Source organism: Capra hircus, chromosome 18 (assembly GCF_001704415.2).
Source record: "Capra hircus breed San Clemente chromosome 18, ASM170441v1, whole genome shotgun sequence".
Classification (NCBI taxonomy): Eukaryota; Metazoa; Chordata; class Mammalia; order Artiodactyla; family Bovidae; genus Capra; species Capra hircus.
The window spans coordinates 43019100-43040028 of NC_030825.1; the positions used below are offsets into that span (position 1 = coordinate 43019100).

A 20929-nucleotide genomic window follows, 5' to 3' on the forward strand; every position below is an offset into this window, starting at 1 on the left:
ACTATACATAGGCACAGCTTATGCCCAGAGCATAGCAGGTACATAAAACACTGTTGCTATAAATGCAGGAAAAAAGGTCATTTACCCACAATCACATTTTTCATAAGAGAGTCTGAAATCTATACAATATATACATCTATGTTTCAATGTGAAAATAATATTCTTTTAAATTTCAAGGCGTGTTATACCCCTGCAGACCTGCATAAATGGAGGTTCATATTATTAATTATAACTAAGCTGGTAAGGAGTTTAAAAAACAGAGCTTCATACATTATTATTATTATTTTATTTTTTAACCAAATTAATGCAAAAGTGCTTCAAAGTACTCAGAGGGCTAAAGATGAAAGGGTGAAAAATGCCAGCACACTTGAGCCGCGTGGAAAAGTGTGCCCGGTTTCGTCATAAATGCTTAATTAAACTGTCTGTTAATGCATGCAGCTTGAAGCATCAGGGGATGCTCACAACTAAATCCCATTTACACAAAGTTCCAAACACTTACCACTGCGTTTTAACCTTCATATTTTACCAGTAACAACAGCTGAGTATGCACCTCTATTAAACACTGTACAGTTATACAAAACAGTCCAGCCCAGAGTGATTCTCTGCAGTTAAGATAAGAACATGTGCCAAGAACAAGACAGGGGGGCCTTAAGGTGCCTGCAACAGTTTCCCTCAAAGCGAATGACAGTCACTTTAATCAAAAGCAAACGCTACTGCTTCTCTAACTCAGAAACATACAGAAGGTGGTCCTCAGGGGACTTCCCGTGTGTTTTGCTGAGGTGAAGTTTAACCGCATGCTTGCTTGCAAAGGTCCGATTGCAAAGTTTGCACTGGTAGGAGGTCCCCAGGTCCTCCTCGGGGGAGGACGTCACCAGTTTTTCTGACGGTGACTTGGTTTGTGCTATCTGATTGTTAATCTGTTCAGTGGACAGTTTGGACAAATCCCGTAGCCGGAAGCCCAGGTGTGACTCGAGGTGGCTGATGTACGTGGAGGGAGTCCTGATTTGTGACGCGCAGTCATTACAAAAGAACACAGGGTGGCCGGTGTCCAAGTTTTTGAGGAACTTTGTTCCACCTGTCCTTCGCAGCTGGTACTTGACGTTGGCCAGCCAGTGGCTGATGGTGGTCATGGAGAGCCCGGTGAACCTGGAGATGTGCATGCGCTCCTGGGGGCTCAGGTCCGACATGATGTACTTGCCCTCCGAGGTCTGCCGGAGGCTGGCGGCGAACTGCGCCTGGAGGATGAGCAGGTGCTGGGGGTTCCAGTTTGACTGGCGGCCCTTCCTCTTCTGCGCGGGTGTCGCCTCCTCGGCCTCCTCCAGGGTGGCCCCGTCAATGTCAGACTTCTCAGAGATGCTGGAAGGGGTGGAGGACTTTGACGTGTGGCTCTCTGTCAAGTTCTTCAGCATATCGGATATATCTGACAAGGCGTTCTCGCGTAGCGGCGAGTTTGACATGAATGATACGACGGCAGATGTCTTTGCCGTTGTCACCGTGGATGAGGAGGTTGCCGGGGATGCGGACGTGGGTGACAAAAGCGCTGAACCCAAAGAGCAGCCTTTGTCACTCTTGCCTTTTGTCAAGTCTATGGGCTGGTCGTTGCTGACGTGGTAGAAATAGCGGTCGAGGTGGTCCGCCTTCTTGGACTGCAAGGGCGGTGGGGTAGCCACCGCCGCCTTCTCGGCCAGGCTGTTGCTCATCTTGAAAAGCATGCTCATGGGGTCGAGGGCAGGCAGGGAGGGCTTGGCGGCCTTGCCCAGGTGGATGTTCATCACCGACTGCAGGGCGCTCAGAGGGTTAACGAAGGGCTGCTCGGGTGGGTGGTCGGTGATGATGGCCGTGCTGCTGCTCAGGCCGCTGCTCATGGGCTTCACCAGGTCCTTGCCGTTCTCCACCGGCTCTGCCAGGGGGCTCCCCTCCTTGCAGCCGTCCCGCTGGGGGCTGGGGCTGTCCTCCTGGCTTTTGAAGCCCCCGTCGCTGGACGCCTCCATCTTGATGGGCTCGCTGATGTCGCTGCTGCACGGGGACGGGGTGGCCCGCTTGGGTGGAGAACGCTTGCCCTCGGGCTCCTTCATTTTCTCCTCGACTTTGGCAACTTTCTCGGTGACTTTTTTCACCAGCTCCTCCATGGCGTGAAAGTTTGTCTTGGGCATGGGGGAGTTCTGGCTGCTGGGTGGAGTGATCAGGGTCTGGTTCTTTGTGGGGGACACGATGTCACTGTTGCCAAACATGGGCTTCAGGGGTGTACTTTTCCCCGTGGAGCCCAGAGACAGCTTCATCATGTTGGGGAGCTGGTAGGCGGCGTGGATGCTGGGGTAGCCCCCCCAGCTGGGGGTGCCATTCTGGGCCTTGTTGATGGCCGACGTGACTGTGTTTTCCAGGGACTTGAGGATATCGAGCCCGCCCTTGGGGCTCTCTTCGAGGTCGTTCTCAGTCAAATAGTGGTACTTGGAAGAGATATCGTACTTCTCCTCCTCCTCGCAGGCCTTCTCTTTCTCCTTGGGCTTCTCTTCGAGGACAGCTTTCTCCTTGTCGGCTTCCTTCTTGACCTCCACGTTCAGTTTTGGGGAGATGCTAGCGGGTGTGTTGGAGGGGGATGTGAAGGTGGTGGCAGCCAGGGGCACGGACTGCACCTTCTCGTCCAGCAGGCTGGTGATGCTGGGCGTGACGGGCGTCTCCATGATGGGTTTCCCCTTCTTCATGGCCGAGTTGGTGACCTTGATGAAGTGGCCGGTCACCATCATGTGGGCCGTGAGCTCCTGCAGCGTGTCGTGCGAGCTGCCGCACTCCATGCACTTGAGGATCTGGGACTTGCGGGCCTCGAAGTGCCAGGCGTAGCTGGCCCCGTTCTGGTGGCCGTAGCGGTTATTTGGCGTGATGTACGGGTTGGAGTTCTTCTGAAGCGCGTCGTTTGTGTCCGCCACGGCAGCTTTGGGGGTGCCGCCGGTGGAATCCGGGGAGCTGGGCAGCTCCAGCTCCAGCGAGGCCTTCTTCCGAGCGGCTGGGATGATTTTGGCTGCGACGGGAGTGACGGGTTCCTTCAGAGGCACTTTTTGGTAGTGTTTCGTTTTGATCATATGGACACTCAAGTCCTGGAGGGACTCGAACGAGTGGCCACAGTACATGCACTTCAACACCTTCTGGGCATCCTCCTTGCCTTCCATCTCCAGCAGCGAGCGTTTGCGGGGCTTGGACCAGCGCTTGGGGTTGTTGTTGTCGGTCTCGTGGTTGTCGTCGCGGTAATGCCCCGTCTCGTTCATGTGCACCGTCAGCTCCACCAGGGTGTCGTAGGCGGCGCTGCAGTCTTTGCAGCGGAACTTGCTGGCCCCGGTGAAGATGGAGCCGTAGAGCTTGCTGCTCTGCCGGTACAGCTGCACCGTGCTGAACAGGCTGGGCTCGGGCAGCAGGCGGCTCTGGGACACCTGCTGCAGGGTCTTGGCCATGGCGCTCTGGTGCCAGTCGAAGCTCCCACTGCCGCAGCTGCTGCTGCTGCTGCTGCTGCTGCTGCTGCTCCCGTTGTTCTTCTCTGAGGACGGCTGGTGCAGGTTGAGGGTGAGGTTGGACCAGTAGGAGTTGGACAGGAAGTTGTTGTACACGGCCTTCATCTGCTCCAGGCTGTCAGACACGGTCGTGTCTTCTGGCGGGACGGTCACCTCCTTGCTCTCCTCTTCATTCTTGATGGAGCCGCTTTCAAAGTCGGCCATCCGGTCACTGGTCTCACTGATGTGGGACTCGCTGTCCATCTCGTGGCTGGAAAACTCGGCCGCCGGGGAGTTCTGGTAGCTGGGGCAGGTCTTGCTGAGCTCCTTTTCCGGGCACATGTACTTAGCCGACGGCTCTCCATCTGCAGGGCTCTCTTCTGGGTCTATGTCTTCATCTACCAGGGCGGCAGCCTTTAACTCATCTGAAACATAGGCTGCATTGATAACAGGTGGAATAGGTAGGACAGAAAGATGAGACACATGGAGGAGAGAAAGAAAAAAGAAAGCATTAGTACGTGTTGACCTTACCTAGAACTTTTTCTTGGCTCTTGGGGAAATGAAGCAAAGTAGACGGGCACATTTATTTGTAAAATTAAATAGTTAAAATGTGGTGTTTCTTTGGAGCAAAAAAAAAAAAAATCTGCTCTTCAAACATAATTTGCCACCTTATTCTTCTCAAGGGGCAACAGCTTGAAATTAAAACTAAATTTGAAATTAATGAAGCACATTCTGGAGGTGGCATTCATTTCTAAAGTAATAAATTACTTGTATCAACCTCAGAGACAGCAGTTCCTGTCTGTCAATTAATATGTCTTATGCTTCTCCTACCCCTAATGCATTTCTTAACAGACAGATTCACAATTTAAATTAAGCAAGCATTTTTTACTCATTACATTTTTGAGGCTCAATCTTTAATAAATATAAAGCCCAAAAACATCAATACAATTTTTACGAAGTAAAAAGAAAGTACATCAATTGTACTAAATTAGAAACAAGCTTTTGTGACTTTTTTTTTTCCTTCCTTCTGGAAAAGTCGGTCTTATAAAAGCTTGGAGTAAGTTTCCTACCAGGGTCCAGGTGCTCATTCGTTCCAGATGGGAGGGAAGACCCTGACCCGCCACCACCCAGCCCTGGCCTGTCCCCTGTGTGCACACTCAGTCATTCTCAGCCACGGGCACACACACTATCCATGCAGAATTATGTCACAACAAGTTCAGGAAAATTGGTATGCGGTGCTCATTCCTGCTGTATAAATATATACAAGACCTTCCAGTGGACCTTACAAATGTCAAAGTGTTTGCTCTTTAGACTACTTTGTCAATATTTACTCAGCATAAGCTTCATGGGCATCCAACAGGGATCCTGTCTTTCTGGAAGTAATGTAACTGGGGATGTGAATCCAGCCTGCACTTCCAAGCAGGTGGAAGTACTCTGAACAGGGCCAAGCAGCTGTGGGTTCTAGAAGATGCGCTCCAGAGATGGAAAGCCGGGAGAACACTGTGTTAACGGAACTAAATGATTTTTTTTTTTCATTCTAAATTTGCATTCAGTGACTTTGGTTTTTTCTTACGGAACTTGCCTGACACTGTAAATCAAGTTGGACTGGGTCTTGTGACTAACTAGATGTGGCCAGCCCTGTGGTAAGTGACAGTGTTAAGGCAGAGAAGGGGTGAAAAGTAACTTCTTGTCAGCTCCTTAACACCAGTTTGCTTCCAAAGGCCAGCGGCTAAGGCTGGAATGCCACAAGTGCTAACATCGCATGACTGACTGAAAAGTCTTAGGAAAGAAAAGGAAGCTTTGTTTGTGGCATTCACTCCCATGATGGTACAGATTTGCCCCCAAACCAATTTCGCACTAGGAAAAGTTACAAACAAAACAGTGAAATGACTCCAAGAAGATTCCCTGGAAGACACACAGATATTCACCACCGCCCCCCGCCACCTCCTTCCATCCAGGTCAAGAGTGATATATTTTCGTTCCTAAGTCCCCCTTTGAGTACCATGATTTCTAAGCTGAAAAACTCCTGATGTCCCAGCACTGAGGTGACTTGAATTTGATGGGAATAGTGTCCAGGTACATGCAGCTGTAGAAGCAAGGCTGCTTCTGCTCAGATGCAAACAGTGAAGCAAGGGTCTTGGGCTCGAGCTGTGGAATGTCCTTCCACAGATGACCTGAAGAAAGCGTCCTGCTCCATCAGCTGTAGCAAGACTTCAGTTTGAGGCTGTGCACTTGGAGCTGCAAAGTAACATGCCAAACAAACTCCTTCCTAAGGCCCAGGGCCACAGTGCATGGGGGCCCATGGTGCTTACTACCATAAGGGGGAAGATGAATGTTGGAAAAGGAAGCGGAAGAGAACAACGAAAGCAGGCATTGCCCCCTCTGCACAAACACTCTGCTCATCATTCTCTTGAAGTCTGGCTCTCAAACACCAAACAGGACTGGCAGGTCGGCAGGGAGGGTGGCTGTGGGCAGAGTGACCAAGAGTCACAGCTTCCCTGGAACTGTCCGAGTCTCAGCACCAAAAGTCCTACATCCCAAGGATCCTCTCAGTCCTGGGCAAGACCAGTCAGCTGGTCACCCTGGCGAGGGGACACCCAGCAGGACCAGGTGAGAACGTCCAGGCAGGTTTGCATTCCTCTTAAAGAGGAGCTTGAGCTGGGTTTGACTGTCTGCAGAAATGCACTGGGAGCAAGTATGTATAATGTTCCTATCCAAGGGGTTCATCAGGAACACTGAGTCTGAAAGGAAGGAGAAAAACACAGGCCTGTGTCCTGCAGCTGAGGTGCAAGGAAAAGCCCAGCCCTGTGTAGACAGGGCAGGTCCCTGAGATCCCGTGGGAACCACTGTCTGCAGCATGAACCACACCTAAAAAGGCTCCCACGGAATTCAGGCTAGGAGAAGCAGGGGTTCAGAAATGGCCCCATCTGGCCAGGTGGTCACGAAGGCCACCAGCTCAGGGAGTATTGTAGCTCTGCCAGTCCACAGGCCACCCAGGAGCAGTGTGGGCTCCGTAGAAGCCTCAGCACAGTGCAGGGGGCACAGCAGGCTGTCAGGAGCATCCCCCAACACACACATGCACCATCATCGGCTTGATCAGCGCCCACCCTGAGCTGACCCCCCAGTGGACTCCAACATGCCTTGTAAATCGCACTGCAGTATTAGAATGTCATCAGTCTGGTGACTGAGGAGGAAATTAAAAATGAAAGAAAAGTAAGGCCAACCTCACAGTTGACAATCAAATCCTACTCTAAAGAAAATTAAAAAGCTTTGGGGCCAAGAGGCCCTGGATCGGAGAGACCTGGCATCACTCCACACACCACCCCTTGGCCTTGCCGTGGCGTCTGAGGCTCCTCCTAAATACCGTTGCACACTGCCCTGACAGGAACCTCACTGCATGAATCCTTCCTCTATGTTTTGCAATAATTGCACTCCTCTGAGAATATCACATCCACCCTCGATGACTGAACTTCAAGAAGTAGTGAGCAAGTGGAAACGGGCCTAGAGAAATGGCAGAGGGGAGAAAAAGGTGGAAGGGTTCATTCATTCCTCTAATTCTGATCGTGCTCCACCCTCACCAAAATATCATTTTCTTTCTTTAGGACTGTCTCCCCATTGGTAAATGACAAGTCACTGCGGCCAGATCAGGCCCTCCTTCTCTACCCCTTTTCTGAGCAAAAGGTAAAGAAGTGAGGCCATGCCTGCTTGCTCTGGCTCATCTCTGCCAAACTCTGGCTCCTCTTCAGCACTCAGCAGTCAAGTGACTCACTTGTCCTGCTCTGCACTAACCAGCAAAGTCCCTGGCCAGAGAGAAGGAGGAGTATGCTCACTAGATCAGTTCATGTCCTGGATCAGGCCAAGAGGGAGGGGGACTGAGTGTCTCCCTCACAGTCTGGGTGGACAGTGAGAGGTCCCCGAGGGTTCGGGGGGCTGGGTGAGAAGCTAGCCCCACCAGGCTGCCTATCAGGGGCTCCTTCTCTCAGGGAGGCGATGGCAGGCCTTGTCCCCAATTTGGACCTGACAGGTAATCGTGCACAGGTAACCAGGCCTTGGGAGGCTTTGCTACTGTGGATGGTTACTTTGGTCCCTTACTGTTATTTAACTTTCTGCACATTCCTGTCTGGATTCTCCATGGCCAAAGGCTCTCTCTGTACTCTCACATCCTGCACACAGGAAATGGGCAATAGACACTGGCTGTCTCCTTTAGAAAACAGGTTGGTTGAGCTCATGTTCAGCAGCAAGAGGTTTGTTCTCAGCCTCTGACCCCTCTGACCCCAGCCTGGGCCAGCCCCCAGCATCTCTCACCTCTCAAAGAACCCCACCTACTCCAGCCCCAGCCCCTTCCCTCTATTTTCCAGACAGAATCCACTGGATGTTCAATCAGCGGGCTGATCATGTCGCCCCAATGAACACTCTCAGTGAGTTGTCATTGGGCTTGGAAGAAAGCTCCAACTCTTCCCAGCCACCCCAGAGTCCTCCACCATCTCAGTCCTGCTTTCTCTCCAGCCTCTCAGCTTCTAGAGCATGCCACGGCCTCTAACTCTGCACTGCCGCCTCCCATACTGGGAACCCTGGGGGAGATTCAAAGAAAGGAGGGTGAGCCATCTACCCCTCCCTGGGCTGCAGTGAAAGGTAATATCCAAGGGAGGGGGGACTTGACCTCAACTTTGTCCCCTTAACACCTCACCCACTCCCTTCTTTTCACAAGGCACACCACCAAAATCTCTAGATTAACCACTCAAACACACACCCACGGAATGAATGCGTGAGTATATGAATGAATAAATGAACATCGTAGATGACTTCTTCAAACCTAAACAGTTGCCAAAACATCTAGATGGATCCAGCCTCCGGCTGGTCCCAGACGTGCTGGGGTCTGACCGAAGTTCTTCCCGCGTCCGTTTTCTGAGTGTGAGCAGCGTGAGGCTGGGCCTCTGGGGGACAGGATGCCAGAAGCCCTCTCTGAGGAAGAGGGGTGGAAGCCCCGCAGATGGTGGTCTCCTTGCCCTGGGGCCACCCCTGGCTGTGCTCACTCCCCAGTACCTCTCTCTAAGAATGTGTCAGCATCACCATTTTCTCTTGAACAAATACAGTTGAAACCTCCACTTCCGGCTCCGGTAGAAGAGGCCCTGAATTGTACAGGGAGGAGCTCTCATTCAAACCAAGTTGCCAGTTGCAAAGATGAGAGAAACACAGCAGAGTGCAGACTCAAGAGAGGGTGGACCGGGGTCTGTCACTTCCCCCCAAATTGCTCAGCAGAAAAAGTTTCTCTGCAAGACGAGAGCCCTTACTGACTACAGGGACGGCTCCCTTTACAGCCCTGTCTGCTCTCTTCCTCAATGTAAAGTAAGCTCTTCAAGCAGTAAGACAGCAACCCATCTCTCCAAAGCTGAGGGCCAAGGACACATGTCTGAACAACCGGATGAACGCAAGGACTTAGCATGCCCAGAACTGAATGGGACTTCTGGGGAGAGACACACGTTCACGAAAAATAAAAGCTCTCACACTTGCTGAGACGTTCTACAAAGTTCCACAGAGCAACACCCTGGAATGTCAAGCAATGAAAAAAAAAATCACACTGCTTCCTAATATGTGCATGCTTCTGAACCACTTGCATTTAATCCTCTCAATGGTCCTGGCAGGTGGATCAAATGATTTCCTTTCTACAGCCAAGGAAACTGCAGTTCCCACAAGTTAAATAAGATACTCCCAAGCCCTCTGCAGGGACCCCTCAGGTGTCAGTGGACGTACAAGGGGATCTGACTAACTCCAGAGGGAATCACACAGAAGGAGTGTAGAGTGAGTGGGCTGCTGTGTCAGAGCCTTCCTTAACGCCTGACCTCAGTGGATCCCATGCCTGCCCCTCCAGGATGATCCTGAGAGTCCTCCCACAGCTCCTTGGTGCTCATGCCTCCCACGACGTCCAAGGAGTAAGGAGCCGACCGGGGCAGCAATCAGAGGGTCTGGAGGCAGCAGCACCCTCATTAATATTTATTATCATCATTAACTAAACCCAACCACTAGGTAAAAAGAAATTAATACGTTTGATATAAATATAAAACAGTAAGCTGGGGCATAACGGAATTCATTTCTGGGCAAGTGGGAATTACCTTCATCGCTCTGTTGTGCGTCTCTCTCTAAAGGATGAGATGAAGGAGCAGAGGAAGAGGAAGGGTGTCCCTGGGGGGTAGGGGGTGGGGGCTGGGCTGGGGAGCCGGGGCAGTGGCGGGAGCTGGAGAGAAAGGAAAGGGTGTGTGGCTGTGCCCTGCTCCCAGAAGCGATTTCAAAGTAAACTGTTCCATGGAGTTTTCATTTTCTGGGCTGAAATAAGCCCTCTGAAGTTATAACACTGTTTTCAAATTCCCAAGACTGCCTGAGAAGCTGCAGGCAGCTTCACTGGCTAAAGCGTCCTCGGACTTCTGCTCCTTGCTCTTCCCTACAGGTGGCCCAAGATGCACCTCATCCTGTAACCTGTGGCTCTGGGCATCCTCATCTTCAGTGATGTGACGGAGGGGGGACAGGAGACAGGGAGAGGAGGTGGTGGGGCTGAAGAAGGTCAGGGGTGGAGAAGGGAGAGGAGAGAGTGGGGGGCAGGGAGCAGAGGAAGAATCACGCAAGAAAGACGGAGGAAAGAGGGAAGAAGCCATTAGGACTAGGGTGGTGTTGGAAGGGGACAGAGAGAGAAACAGACAGACAGAGAGATGGAGAGAGAGCGACAGAGACAGAGAGATGGAGAAATAGAGACAGAGAGAGACCACTAAGGGCAGTGGGAGGGAGGGAAGGAGAGAAAGAAAAGCAGTGATGGAAAGCTGAGAAGCGGCAGGAAGAAGAGACGAGTCTAGTGGGGAGGACCTGAACAGGGGGTCTTGGTGCGAGGCTGGCATGGGGAACGGAGCCCTGCAGCACTAGCACTGCCGAGGGTCATTTCCACGGCTGGAGACTCAGGCCTTGTCTCAGCCTCTCCTGACCACTCAGATGCTCAAGACATAAGGCGATTTTTTATTTTAAGGGTAATTTAACCAGCTGAGGGCATGACCAAGAAGACAGTTAAAGGCTCACTGTAAAAGGCCCAGCCAAACCTGGTGAGCAGTGCAAGGGGACGTGGCTTGGGCACAGAGAGTGCTGCTGCCCCAGAGATGATCTGGGCCTTCGTGGGCGGAGGAAACCTGGCCAGGGGAGCCTCAGGAGGAGCAGGCCCCTGAGCTAGGGCCTCAGCAAACCCCAGGAAACCCTCTCAGGCCCTCACACACATGACCACATTGGAGACTTGGAACTGCCCAGATGACAGGTGTGGGCAACATGTATGAAACTGGACAGCTTGTGAAGAAGGCTGTTGGCTCTAGACTCGATTCTCTTGTCCCTTCCCAGGGTTCCTGCATGCCATGCTCACTCTGCTCTTGCCCTCCCCTCATAGCCAAGGCCACTCTGCATGGTTAATGAACCAAATTCGCATTTTAATAAACACCCTGCCTAAATGCCTGGGGAGACCTGGGTCCTAGAACGTGCTTGGATATAGAAACATGCCAAGATCATCACAGGTGTCTTGGTCACTTCTGAATAGCTCCCCCCATACACCTGAATCCAGAACAGAGCAGCAGCAGATTCCTAGTAACCTTAGCGATGGGGACAGGAGGGAAGCCCCAGCTGCCCCACGTGGGGAGCTGGCCACAAAAGCGCCTGCCTGGACTCAGAGATGACCTGCCGTTTTTGTTGGCGTTTCTGTGTTGCACGATTTTCTGTTCAACTGAGTAAGGTCACAGACACTAAACTGGGTCTTGACTCCTGCTCTGCCCCGTGTTGTCCAAATGACCACGAGGCTGGCTTCAAGTCTCTGGGCTCCAGTTTCTTCCCCGCGAATCGGAGGGAGGAGGGGAAGCAATTTCTGCCACACCTGCTTCCCAGGTGTTTGCTAAACAAGGAAGCCACAAACAGTGAACAGAAAGGGCTTTCCCAAGTGAAAAGGGCTCTGCAAACACAGGTGCACAGACTCCACGGAAGTGCATGAGCTCTGGGAGACCGCACCCAAGAGGGCGGCTCTGGCCCAGCCTCTAGGCTAAGTCCTCTGCTTGAAAAGAGAAGTCTCCAAGGGGAGGTGATGGTCCCCAGAGCCCCAGATTCTCCAGCTGGCTTTCAGGGAAAGGGGCAGAGGGACCTAGCAGGGACTGTTAGGATGAGAGATCCCCATGGGGTTCGGGGTCCATCCCCTTCCCTCTGGCAGCCTGAAGATGTGGGCTGTAGAAAAGAAAGCCAGAGAAGAAAGGGAAGGAGAGGAAGATGAAGAGCAAAGAAAGGTTTAACACGTACAACGTTAACATTCATGACCCAGCACCTGTGTGCACTCTCACCCCCGCCCCCCAGGCCTGGGTCATCTTCAGGAAGGAAGCCCTAGGGCTTTGGACCAGGCCCAGCTCCACCCGCAGCCCCGCCCACCACTACCCCAGGCGGGAGATTCCCAGTCTCCGCCCACCCTGGGGGTGTGGTTAGAGCCAGGGACCGCCTCCCCACAGGAGCAACCACCAGCGGCCACCACACCCCTCTGGCCACCAGTGTTCCCGCAGCCTCCAACCTGGCAGTCTCTTCCAGGCTGACTGATGACCCCGTGTCAGGTCAGCTTCCGCCTCGAGTCACCTCTTTAGGGGGGAAAGAGCACAAAGTCCCCAGAAAATTTCACAAGTTTCACCTTGTTCTAAACACACCTAGAAATTCGGGACGGTCTGATCCATTCGCAAAAGAATCTCTGCTTTATGAAGGGCTCAGGCCAAGTGCACCGTGCCCTCGGGGTTATCTTTACACAGGTCTCTCTTCTTTGCGAATGTGTTGCACATCTAACTGTGACAGGAAGGGCGGGCTGCTTTGTGAGTGTAGCCACTTCTACAGCATCTGCGCTGTCTGGGATTGGGAGCCCAGAGTTATCCCCTGATGTTCTGAGGGCCCCTAAAATGAACTGTCAGGAGCTCTGGAGGGTGTGAGGGGCAGTGAGGCAGGAAGGATGCTCAGACCTGGGCCAGTGATGACCAATACATTCACCCTCCAGACAGCTCCCCACTCCCTGTCGCTTCAGGGTCCTGCAGAAGGTGGAAATCAAGATTGGATACATATCTCCTGCTGGCTGCTGGCTGGGAAGGATTTCAAGGAGCAGCACCGCTGGGAGAATTCCTTTCTGTGCCTAGAGTGAGGTGACGGCATGAGAAAGTGAGTGATGGAGGAGAGGGGAGCTCAGCTAAATACGCTGGGTAATACCAAGGTGATTAGACTGAGTTGTTGGGCCTCTGTTAGGATATTAAACAGGCAGCAGAGAGAAACAATTGACTCTAGAGAAGTGCTCATGGCCAGTACCCAGGAGGTTACAACCCGACAGAGAACACAGGTTTTCTCCATCCACCTGGCTGCGTGGAGTCACAAGAGATGTCACCTACCATCTAGGGTGACAGAGGTCACAAGCTCTGGGGACAAAGTAAGAATGGCATTCTTGGATGGTACCAGGGAGACCAGGGGCCTCTCAGGAACCAGGAGAATCTCCAAAGGACCAAAGCAGGCTGGGGGCGTGGGGGCTGGCATGCATGGCTCTTTGGGAGGGAAAATGGTGGCTTAAGCTGGAACGGTCAGGACTTCTCCAGAAGGCTGGCCACGGCGGGATGACAACCTCCCAGATTGATTGTGCTTCCCACTAGCAAGGTCAAGAATATTAATTTTGTACACGTTAATTTGATGTAATGTGTGAGATGAATGCTTGTTCAGTTGGGTGTCCCTGTGTTGATAAAGCTGTGATGCTTTCATGCCAAGAAAAGCATGGCATTAGCTGATCGGTGGAGCAAGTCAGCATGGAATAAGGCAACGCCACCCTTCAGCAGAGCCGGAGTGGCCGGTGGTCGTGCAGGCCACGATGGGCTCCTGCTGCTTCTCTACGAGGTCAGTGACAGCGAGATCCAGGGGACACCTCCCCACTGCTGGAAAACCCAGCCCATCCTGAAGACCTGGTATCCAGGCCATGGCCTGTTCCTCTAGATGTGGTGGAGAACACAAGGCTAGCAGCCTTCAGAAGCCAAACCTCGAGGCTCCCCCCGCCCCCGCCCGCCCCCACAGGCCATGGGGTCATGGAGGACACTTCTGGGGCTTGTCTCCTTAAGATTCTTATTACCATGAAAGAGCTGTGTTCAGCCCTCTTGGTAGCCCCTCTGAACAACTTCCCTCCATTTCTTGGGACCCTCCTCATATGGATCACACAAAGAAGAGGCCAGGAAGCTGGGAGGCTTCTGGAGATCAGCAAGGGAAGCCAGCTCCCTTAGTCCTGAAACTACACTCAGCCCACTTCAACCCCACTGTGAAGAAAAACAAACATATCAAGGACATGTGCACATGCAAAGCAACTGCCTCAGACAAACCTTCAGATAATAAAGTAAATAATACTCAGCTGAGGACCAACTGAATCACCCCTGTCTTTGGCTCCAAGCACATATGAACCACTGGGTGAGTCAACAGTGGTCCCTGTGCCAACTCTCATGGAGGATCTAAACTCTCACTCCCCGTGCCCTGCAGGAGTGCCTAACCCACTGTAGAGCTGACAGGGCAGAACCTTAATCCTCATGGTGGTGGTGGTGGTGGTGGGGGTGTGTGTGTCTAGGCTGATACCCCAGTCAGTTCGTCTTGGTATCAGGCAAAGCATGGCTTCTGGAGGTAAATCTCTGCAAAGGAGGAGAAAGATGTAAAACTTGCTATGAACCCCATATTCCCGTTTCTCTTTCTGAGCTCCATGTATTTCCAAGATCCCTGTCCTCCTGGAAATGTAGGGTCTGAACCTCTTCCTTGTAGCCTTTTTTCTCTGTTATTCTACAAAAATCCACAAAGTAAATCCTAATCTTCAGTGGGTCTAATAAATGACAAGAGTGACATTCTCTCATCTTGAGTGGGATTTCAGACACTGGGCAGGAGAGGTGCTGGGACATTTCAAACTATGCACACAATCTGGCTAATGGCTGAAAAGAGTCATGCCTCATACACCCTTACACACCTTCAGCTCTGGTTCACAGGACTTCCTGAAGGAGGACCACATATATGGTCCCCTAGGAGGCAACTGTGATACAAACCGAAACTCTTACCCATCTGCACACTCAGTGATCTCAAAACCCAGAAAAACCACAGATGAGAATTGGGCAATAGGTTGGAGAAAAATCTGAGGCAGTTCTTATAAAGATCCTTTACAAAATGGGCTATACCTGTACATGTACAATTCAAATTCTCCCTGAGTCTCTTTGGCTATTCTCCATAGCATCAAAACAGTTGTATCAGGGAGGTTACTTGATGACTTTTAAAAAAGAGTAATAAATATTTACATGGAAGAGGAGGCAATCAATCTACCTAGCCATCTATCCATTTGCCCAACTACCCATCCATCCATCCACCCAAAAACCCATCCTTTCATCCAACATGCATACAAAACTAAGTACATATGCTAGACACTTTAAGGTTAGGAACAAGAAGTTACCAAAACAAACACCTCAGAGCCATGGGCTTTACTTCACACGGCCAAGACGGCCTTGGTTACATAGATCACACATCCATACAGACTTTTTAGCTTGATATTCAAAGCCAGCATAACCGAGTTTCATTTTACCTTCTAAGTTTACCTTCCACTGCCCACCTCCCTGAAACGCACATACTAACCTGTGCTGGCTATGCTGTTTTGGCCTTGCCTTGGCTGACACCATTTCTTTCACTTTGCATATGATGCTTCATCTTTTCACATCCTCAGCCCTGCCCTCCAAGACCCTGCTCATTCCACCTCCCCCAGGAAATCCTTTCTCACCTGTCTCTTTAATCTCAGAGATGAGAGACAATGGATAGAAAAGTCCTTTAAACTCTAGAGACATTTCAGGAATGCTTATTGGCATTATTACTTAAACATCCCTACTGGCATCTCTCATAGTGTTTCCCAGGTCTATGTAGGTACAGCAGGCCTCTCCATATATATTCCAGGAATCAGGCGTTCCTTACCTCTGCGTCCTTCACACCACCTGGCAGGTCAGCGTCTGAGTCACCCCTGGTTGAATTCAGAGTTTGGTAGGCACTGCTGAGTCTAAGAACCACATAGACCAAGTTTAACCTCAGGCAGAAGCTCCCACCAGCTTCCTCCACACTCTCAAATGCAAGCAAAGCAGCCCCGAGTGTCCTCCTGACTCTACACCACTTCATGTTCCCTCGCGACCATTTCCCAGAACACTGAGCAGAGAGTCAAGGCCACAAGTGTCTCTCAGGAGTCCTGACAAGGTTCCTCATTTTATGCTCACAGGAAAAGTGGGAAAAAGGGTGCTCCCACTGACCCCAGAGAAGCCCAGCCTTTCCATCACTTCCCCAGGCACCAGCATGGTAGCCACCTGGACAGGGAGACCTTCCTGAGGCCAGTGACCTTGGCAGTGATTGGCCAGCTACAACCCAGCACTCAACAAGCACTCAGCCAGCACCGAGTATACACTTAGCACTCGGCCAGCATCCAGACAGCACGAACTGAGAACACACCTGGGGCTGCTAATACAATGTAGCTACCATTTGAATGGGTAGGTCACAGCCAGGACAAGGATGCCATCTCCCCAGTCAGCTTGAAAAATTATATAATTTTGACCTAAATACCCATAGATTTCAACTTCATTTCTATTTATTAAAATAGCTTCTCCCTACCAATGTATAAATACTACCTGATGGCTGGTTGGCATCATATTACGTGTTCTCTTTAAATACCCTGTCTCACCTATTGGAAGGGCTGATGCTGAAGCTGAAACTCCAATCCTTTGGCCACCTGATGCGAAGAACTGACTCATTTGAAAAGACCCTGATGCTGAGAAAGATTGAAGGCAGGAGGAGAAGGGGATGACAGAGGATGAGATGGTTGGATGGCATCACTGACTCACTGGACATGAGTTTGAGCAAGCTTAGGGAAATGGTGAAGGACAGGGAAGCCTGGTATGCTAAAGTTCAATGGGTCTCAAAGGGTCAGACACAACTTAAGAGATTGAACAACAACTCATTTATGCTGATGTTTATATCGTCTGACTTATGTGTTTCTTGTACTAAATTCAAGAACCCTCAACACTTCACCATCCTTCCAGGGGTCAGAGGGGGAGAGAAAAAATAAACATAAAACAGCAATACAGAGTGAGAGTGGCATTCTCACTAGGGGATAGTATATTGCTTGTCATGGTCATTTTTTGGAAGGTGATTTAGCAGTACGTGTAAATATGGAAAATCTGTGATATTTCCTAAAACAGCTAGTAATCTATACTATAGAAATACACACGCGAAAAAAAAACAAAACAAAAAACCAAAAGCTGCTCTGTGTTTAGGGTGTTTTTCAGCAACAGTTCTTCTAATACCAAAAAAGTGGATAAACAAACTAAGGTACACCCATACCATGAAATAGTATGCAGCGATTTATAAGAACAATAAGAGACAAATACTTAGCGTCAGCTAAGATGCAGAGGAACTGGAACTCTTTGAAAAACTATGTATCAGGATCCACTGAAGCTATACCTACATACACTCTGAGCCACAGCAATTTTCCTCCTAGGTAACTACCTAGCAGACACGCACACATATCCCACCAAAAAACCAGGACCCTAACATCCTCTGACACATCATTCATAACAGCAGAGACGGAACAACCCAGATGTCCACCAACAGCGCGAGGATATCTGCACAGCAGAACGGTGCACGGCAGTGAAAACGCACAAACCACCATCCCAAACAACGGGACAAGCCTCACGGATGACACGATGCAGGAACGATTACATACTGTTTGAATTCACTTAAACAAATTTCAAGAATCAGGCAAAACTGATTTGTGAAGTTCCATGGAGAGGGGGTGGTGAGTGGGAGTGGGCACCAGGGACCCTCAGAGTGCTGGGAATCTTCTACTTCCGGGTCGGGACCCTTATTACACTGGGAATCTTCTACTTCCGGGTCGGGGTCCTCATTACACGACCATATTCACTTGGGGAAAACTCATCGGCCTCTACACTCAATCTTTTTGTATATTATACTGAGTAAGATGCTAACCTCAAAAGAATGAGATGATTCTATAAATTCTTACGTGGAACGATTTCTAAGATGTGTCAGTGGGGGGAGCAAGTCTCAGAGACACAAACACAGATCCCTATTTTCTGTGTGAGCTTGTGTGATGGGCACCCAGGAAACGGATCCCCTCTGAGATGTGGGGCACATTCTCTGGGTGCCAGAGGGGATACATGGATGTGGAGGCAGATGGCAGGAAGTGGGGGAGGAAGGGGGCCTCTCCCCTGCCTGGTCTGAAATTTTCACAAGCACACATCTGTGAAATGTTGAGACGTGTAAAAGAAAATGTATTTTTAGTATATTTTCCTGTGTGTCAGGCTCTGTACTGGGCACTGTCTGCAAAGCATACACTAGGCAAAGCCCCTTTCTGCTCAGACACTTATCCAAGGACGGCAGGGGTGGGGTGAGAGTGTGTCTCCTGCATTGGGGGCTGGATCCAAAGCCACAAGGCCTTCAGGGACCAGACTGGTGGGATGTTCACAAGCCCAACAGCAGCTTCGGCCTCTGCTTCCTTCTACCTCAAGGCATTCTCATGAGAACATCATCTGTCATGATGAACTATGGTAAGCAGAGACACGGGGGAGCTTTGTGATGAAACCACTGACCTTAGTGGAAGGAGGACATGACAGCCACTTTTCCACCAACCTCAAAGGCTACTGGGCTCCCTGGGCATCTAGCTGTAGTGACACCCAAACTACCCACGGGGCCCGGCTCCTTCAACCACAGGTGGGAACCAGTGGAACTTCTTTCAGATCACAGCTGCCACCAGGCCAGCCCCATCCTCTCATGGGGCAGAGTCCTTGATGCTCCTCCATGCAGCTCTGGGATCACCCCAAGGACTCTCCTGAGCCCTTGAGATGAACGTCACAGGGACAGGGGGTCTGTGTGACAAGTTGGGGAGCACTGGCGGAAGAGGTCTGCGGTGTAGCCTCAAGGTGGAATGAGACAACCAGAAGGTACAGAGAGACACACAGCCTGCTTTATTCCACTCCTCCTCCTTCTGTCCTTTTTCCTTCCTAGGGCCAACAAAATCTAGAGCCTGAATTTTTGAGTCTAACACAAAGTGAAGTCACTCAGTCGTGTCCAACTCTTTGCGACCCCATGGACTGTAGTGTCCCAGGCTCCTCCATCCAAGGGATTTTCTAGGCAAGACTGCTGGAGTGGGTTGCCATTTCTTTCTCCAGGAGATCTTCCAGACCCAGGGATTGAACCCAGGTCTCCCGCATTGCAGGCAAGATGCTTTACCATCTGAGCCACCAGGGAAGTCTAACACAGGTGCTCCAGAAATACCTAGGCTCTGAGGTGGCGAGAAAGTCCTTACAGCAAGCCAGAAGATGCGTTCCCTGGCTGCCACTGGCTTTGTGGGGGTGTTCCCTTCCTTTCCCGAAGGGCAGCCCCAGACACTGTGCTCCTGAGACTCTGAACACCCACCGTTCTGCAATGGGGCCTGAGAAGGGACCCGCAGGCATTTCCTGAGACAGTTCAGAGGACGCAGTGCTTGGCCTGGGGACAGGGCTGGGTGGTGCTCCCTCTCCAGGGTCTCCTGGGTAAAGGCCACTCCTCGGGCAGCCCTGAGACCTTTGTGACTTCAGCACCTCCCAGCTCCCACGGTGCCTCCTGTGTACCCAGGGAAGGTCCCTCTGCACCTCTGCTCATGTGACAGGAATAGTTCACCCCTGGATGCCTAGCTGAAGTCCCATTTTGGCTGGGGCCTTGCTGCCCTCTCCACCCTCAGCCGGTCCTTCTGACCTCTGTGTGCTCACAGTTCTCCAGGGATCTTGCCGCCACTCGCATCCACGGTGGAATAGGCCCGGGCAGGCAAGGACACGGCCTCTGCAGCCCCCGCACCGGGCCTGGCCCAGGCTGGATGCTTGGTAAATCTCTTTGAATTGAATCAAACTTTCAAATGAAAAGATGTCACCAATATGGAAAGCAGACTTCCTCTTGCTCTTTTGTGTTTGTTTTGTGTTGTTTCCTTGAGACACTTCAGTGCCAAGAAGCGTTTGCACAAAGAATTAAAAACCCAGAACCAGCGGTTAAGCGCCAGGAGCATTGCATCCCCCTGTAGTTGTGCCCCGCGGGACAGGCCCACCCATGGGGGCTCTGCATCCCTGGGGACTTCTGGTGCAGGCTCTCTGCCCAGCTAGCTAGCAACCTGGGAGGGAAAGGGACATCACAGATGTCCCCATTTAACAGATGGGGAGATGGAGGCTCAGAGACAGAGATGAGGGGATGGAGACAGCCCTCATGATCCGGAGACTCAGAACGAGGAAGGCAGTCAGAAGCCAGGCTTTCCTACTGCATCTCTCTGCTCTTCTCCTGAAGACACAAGGAAAGATGCTGCTAAGGGACCTCCCTGGCAGTCCAGGGGTTAAGACTCCAGCTTCTACCACAGGGGATGCAGGTTCAATCCCTGGTTAGGGAACTAAGATCCCACATGCCGTGTGGTGCAGCCAAAAAATAGAAAAGAAAAGATAGAAAAAAAAAAAAAGAAACTGCTTAAATGTGAGGACACAGAGGGATGGGTCCCTTTTTCTTGAACGGCGTGGCATGCAACCCTTGGTAAATGGGGTGATATCACTGACCTTGTGTGGGGGCTAGGATATCATGAAAATTAAATAACACGAATTATGCACAGTAAGGAAAGGAGCAAATGTCACCCAGTGGGGGGTGCCCAGAGCCCTCTGCTGGTCCCAACTGTGGGATCCTGGTTTTTTCCTCTTCTCCTTGGTCAAAAGGGAAAATAGTTTTTTTGTTTGTTTGGTTTGGTTTTTTTGATGGGAAAATACAAATGGAAAGGCTGATTTTTGAGACAAGCAAACCCTGGAAGTTTCTGCACGATGTCTGTGACTAGGCTGCAGCATATAGGACAACATGGTGTGGCAAGAGGTGAGGTGAGCACCTGGGGACCGAGGCAGCATCTCCAACAGTGAAGCCTTAAATGCCCGTGTCTCCATTTCTCAAGGGTGCCTGACGCTGCCCTGCAGTGCCCCCGACTCCTGCTGCACAAGCCCCCTGGCATGGATCCCTCACCCAGTCCTGGGTCTGTGTCTCAGAGTGGTCCTTTATGCCTCTCTGAGAGGAAGTCTGAACAGTCTGTAGCCAGCACGGTGAACACGGAATGTCACATGAGCAAAGACACTTGTCAAATGCCTTTCCCTTACAAGCACCCTCATCATGACCTGTGTTAATGAAGTTAATTGAATTTAAGATCAATAATGGTTAATTATTGCAATTTGACATTCAGAGATAAATGGCTTTAAGACAGAGGGTACGTGCGTGTGTGAGAGAGAGAGAAAGAGAGAGAGAGGGTGTGTGTGTATGTGTGTGTGAATCCTCTCCATGGAAGGTGAACACATTACAAGCCTAAGAGGGATCCCAGAAGCCTT

The 20929-nt window shown here is 51.0% G+C and overlaps 1 protein-coding gene across 1 annotated transcript in view; it reads right to left on the reverse strand.

Annotated features, from left to right (window-relative positions):
- The window catches only part of TSHZ3 (teashirt zinc finger homeobox 3), a 67936-nt gene continuing 47270 nt past the window's right edge, over nt 264–20929 (reverse strand). The window contains exon 2 of the mRNA XM_018062254.1: nt 264–3916. Coding sequence (XP_017917743.1) covers nt 711–3916 — 3206 coding nt within the window. The 3' untranslated portion in view covers nt 264–710. The remainder of the gene's footprint in view (nt 3917–20929) is intronic.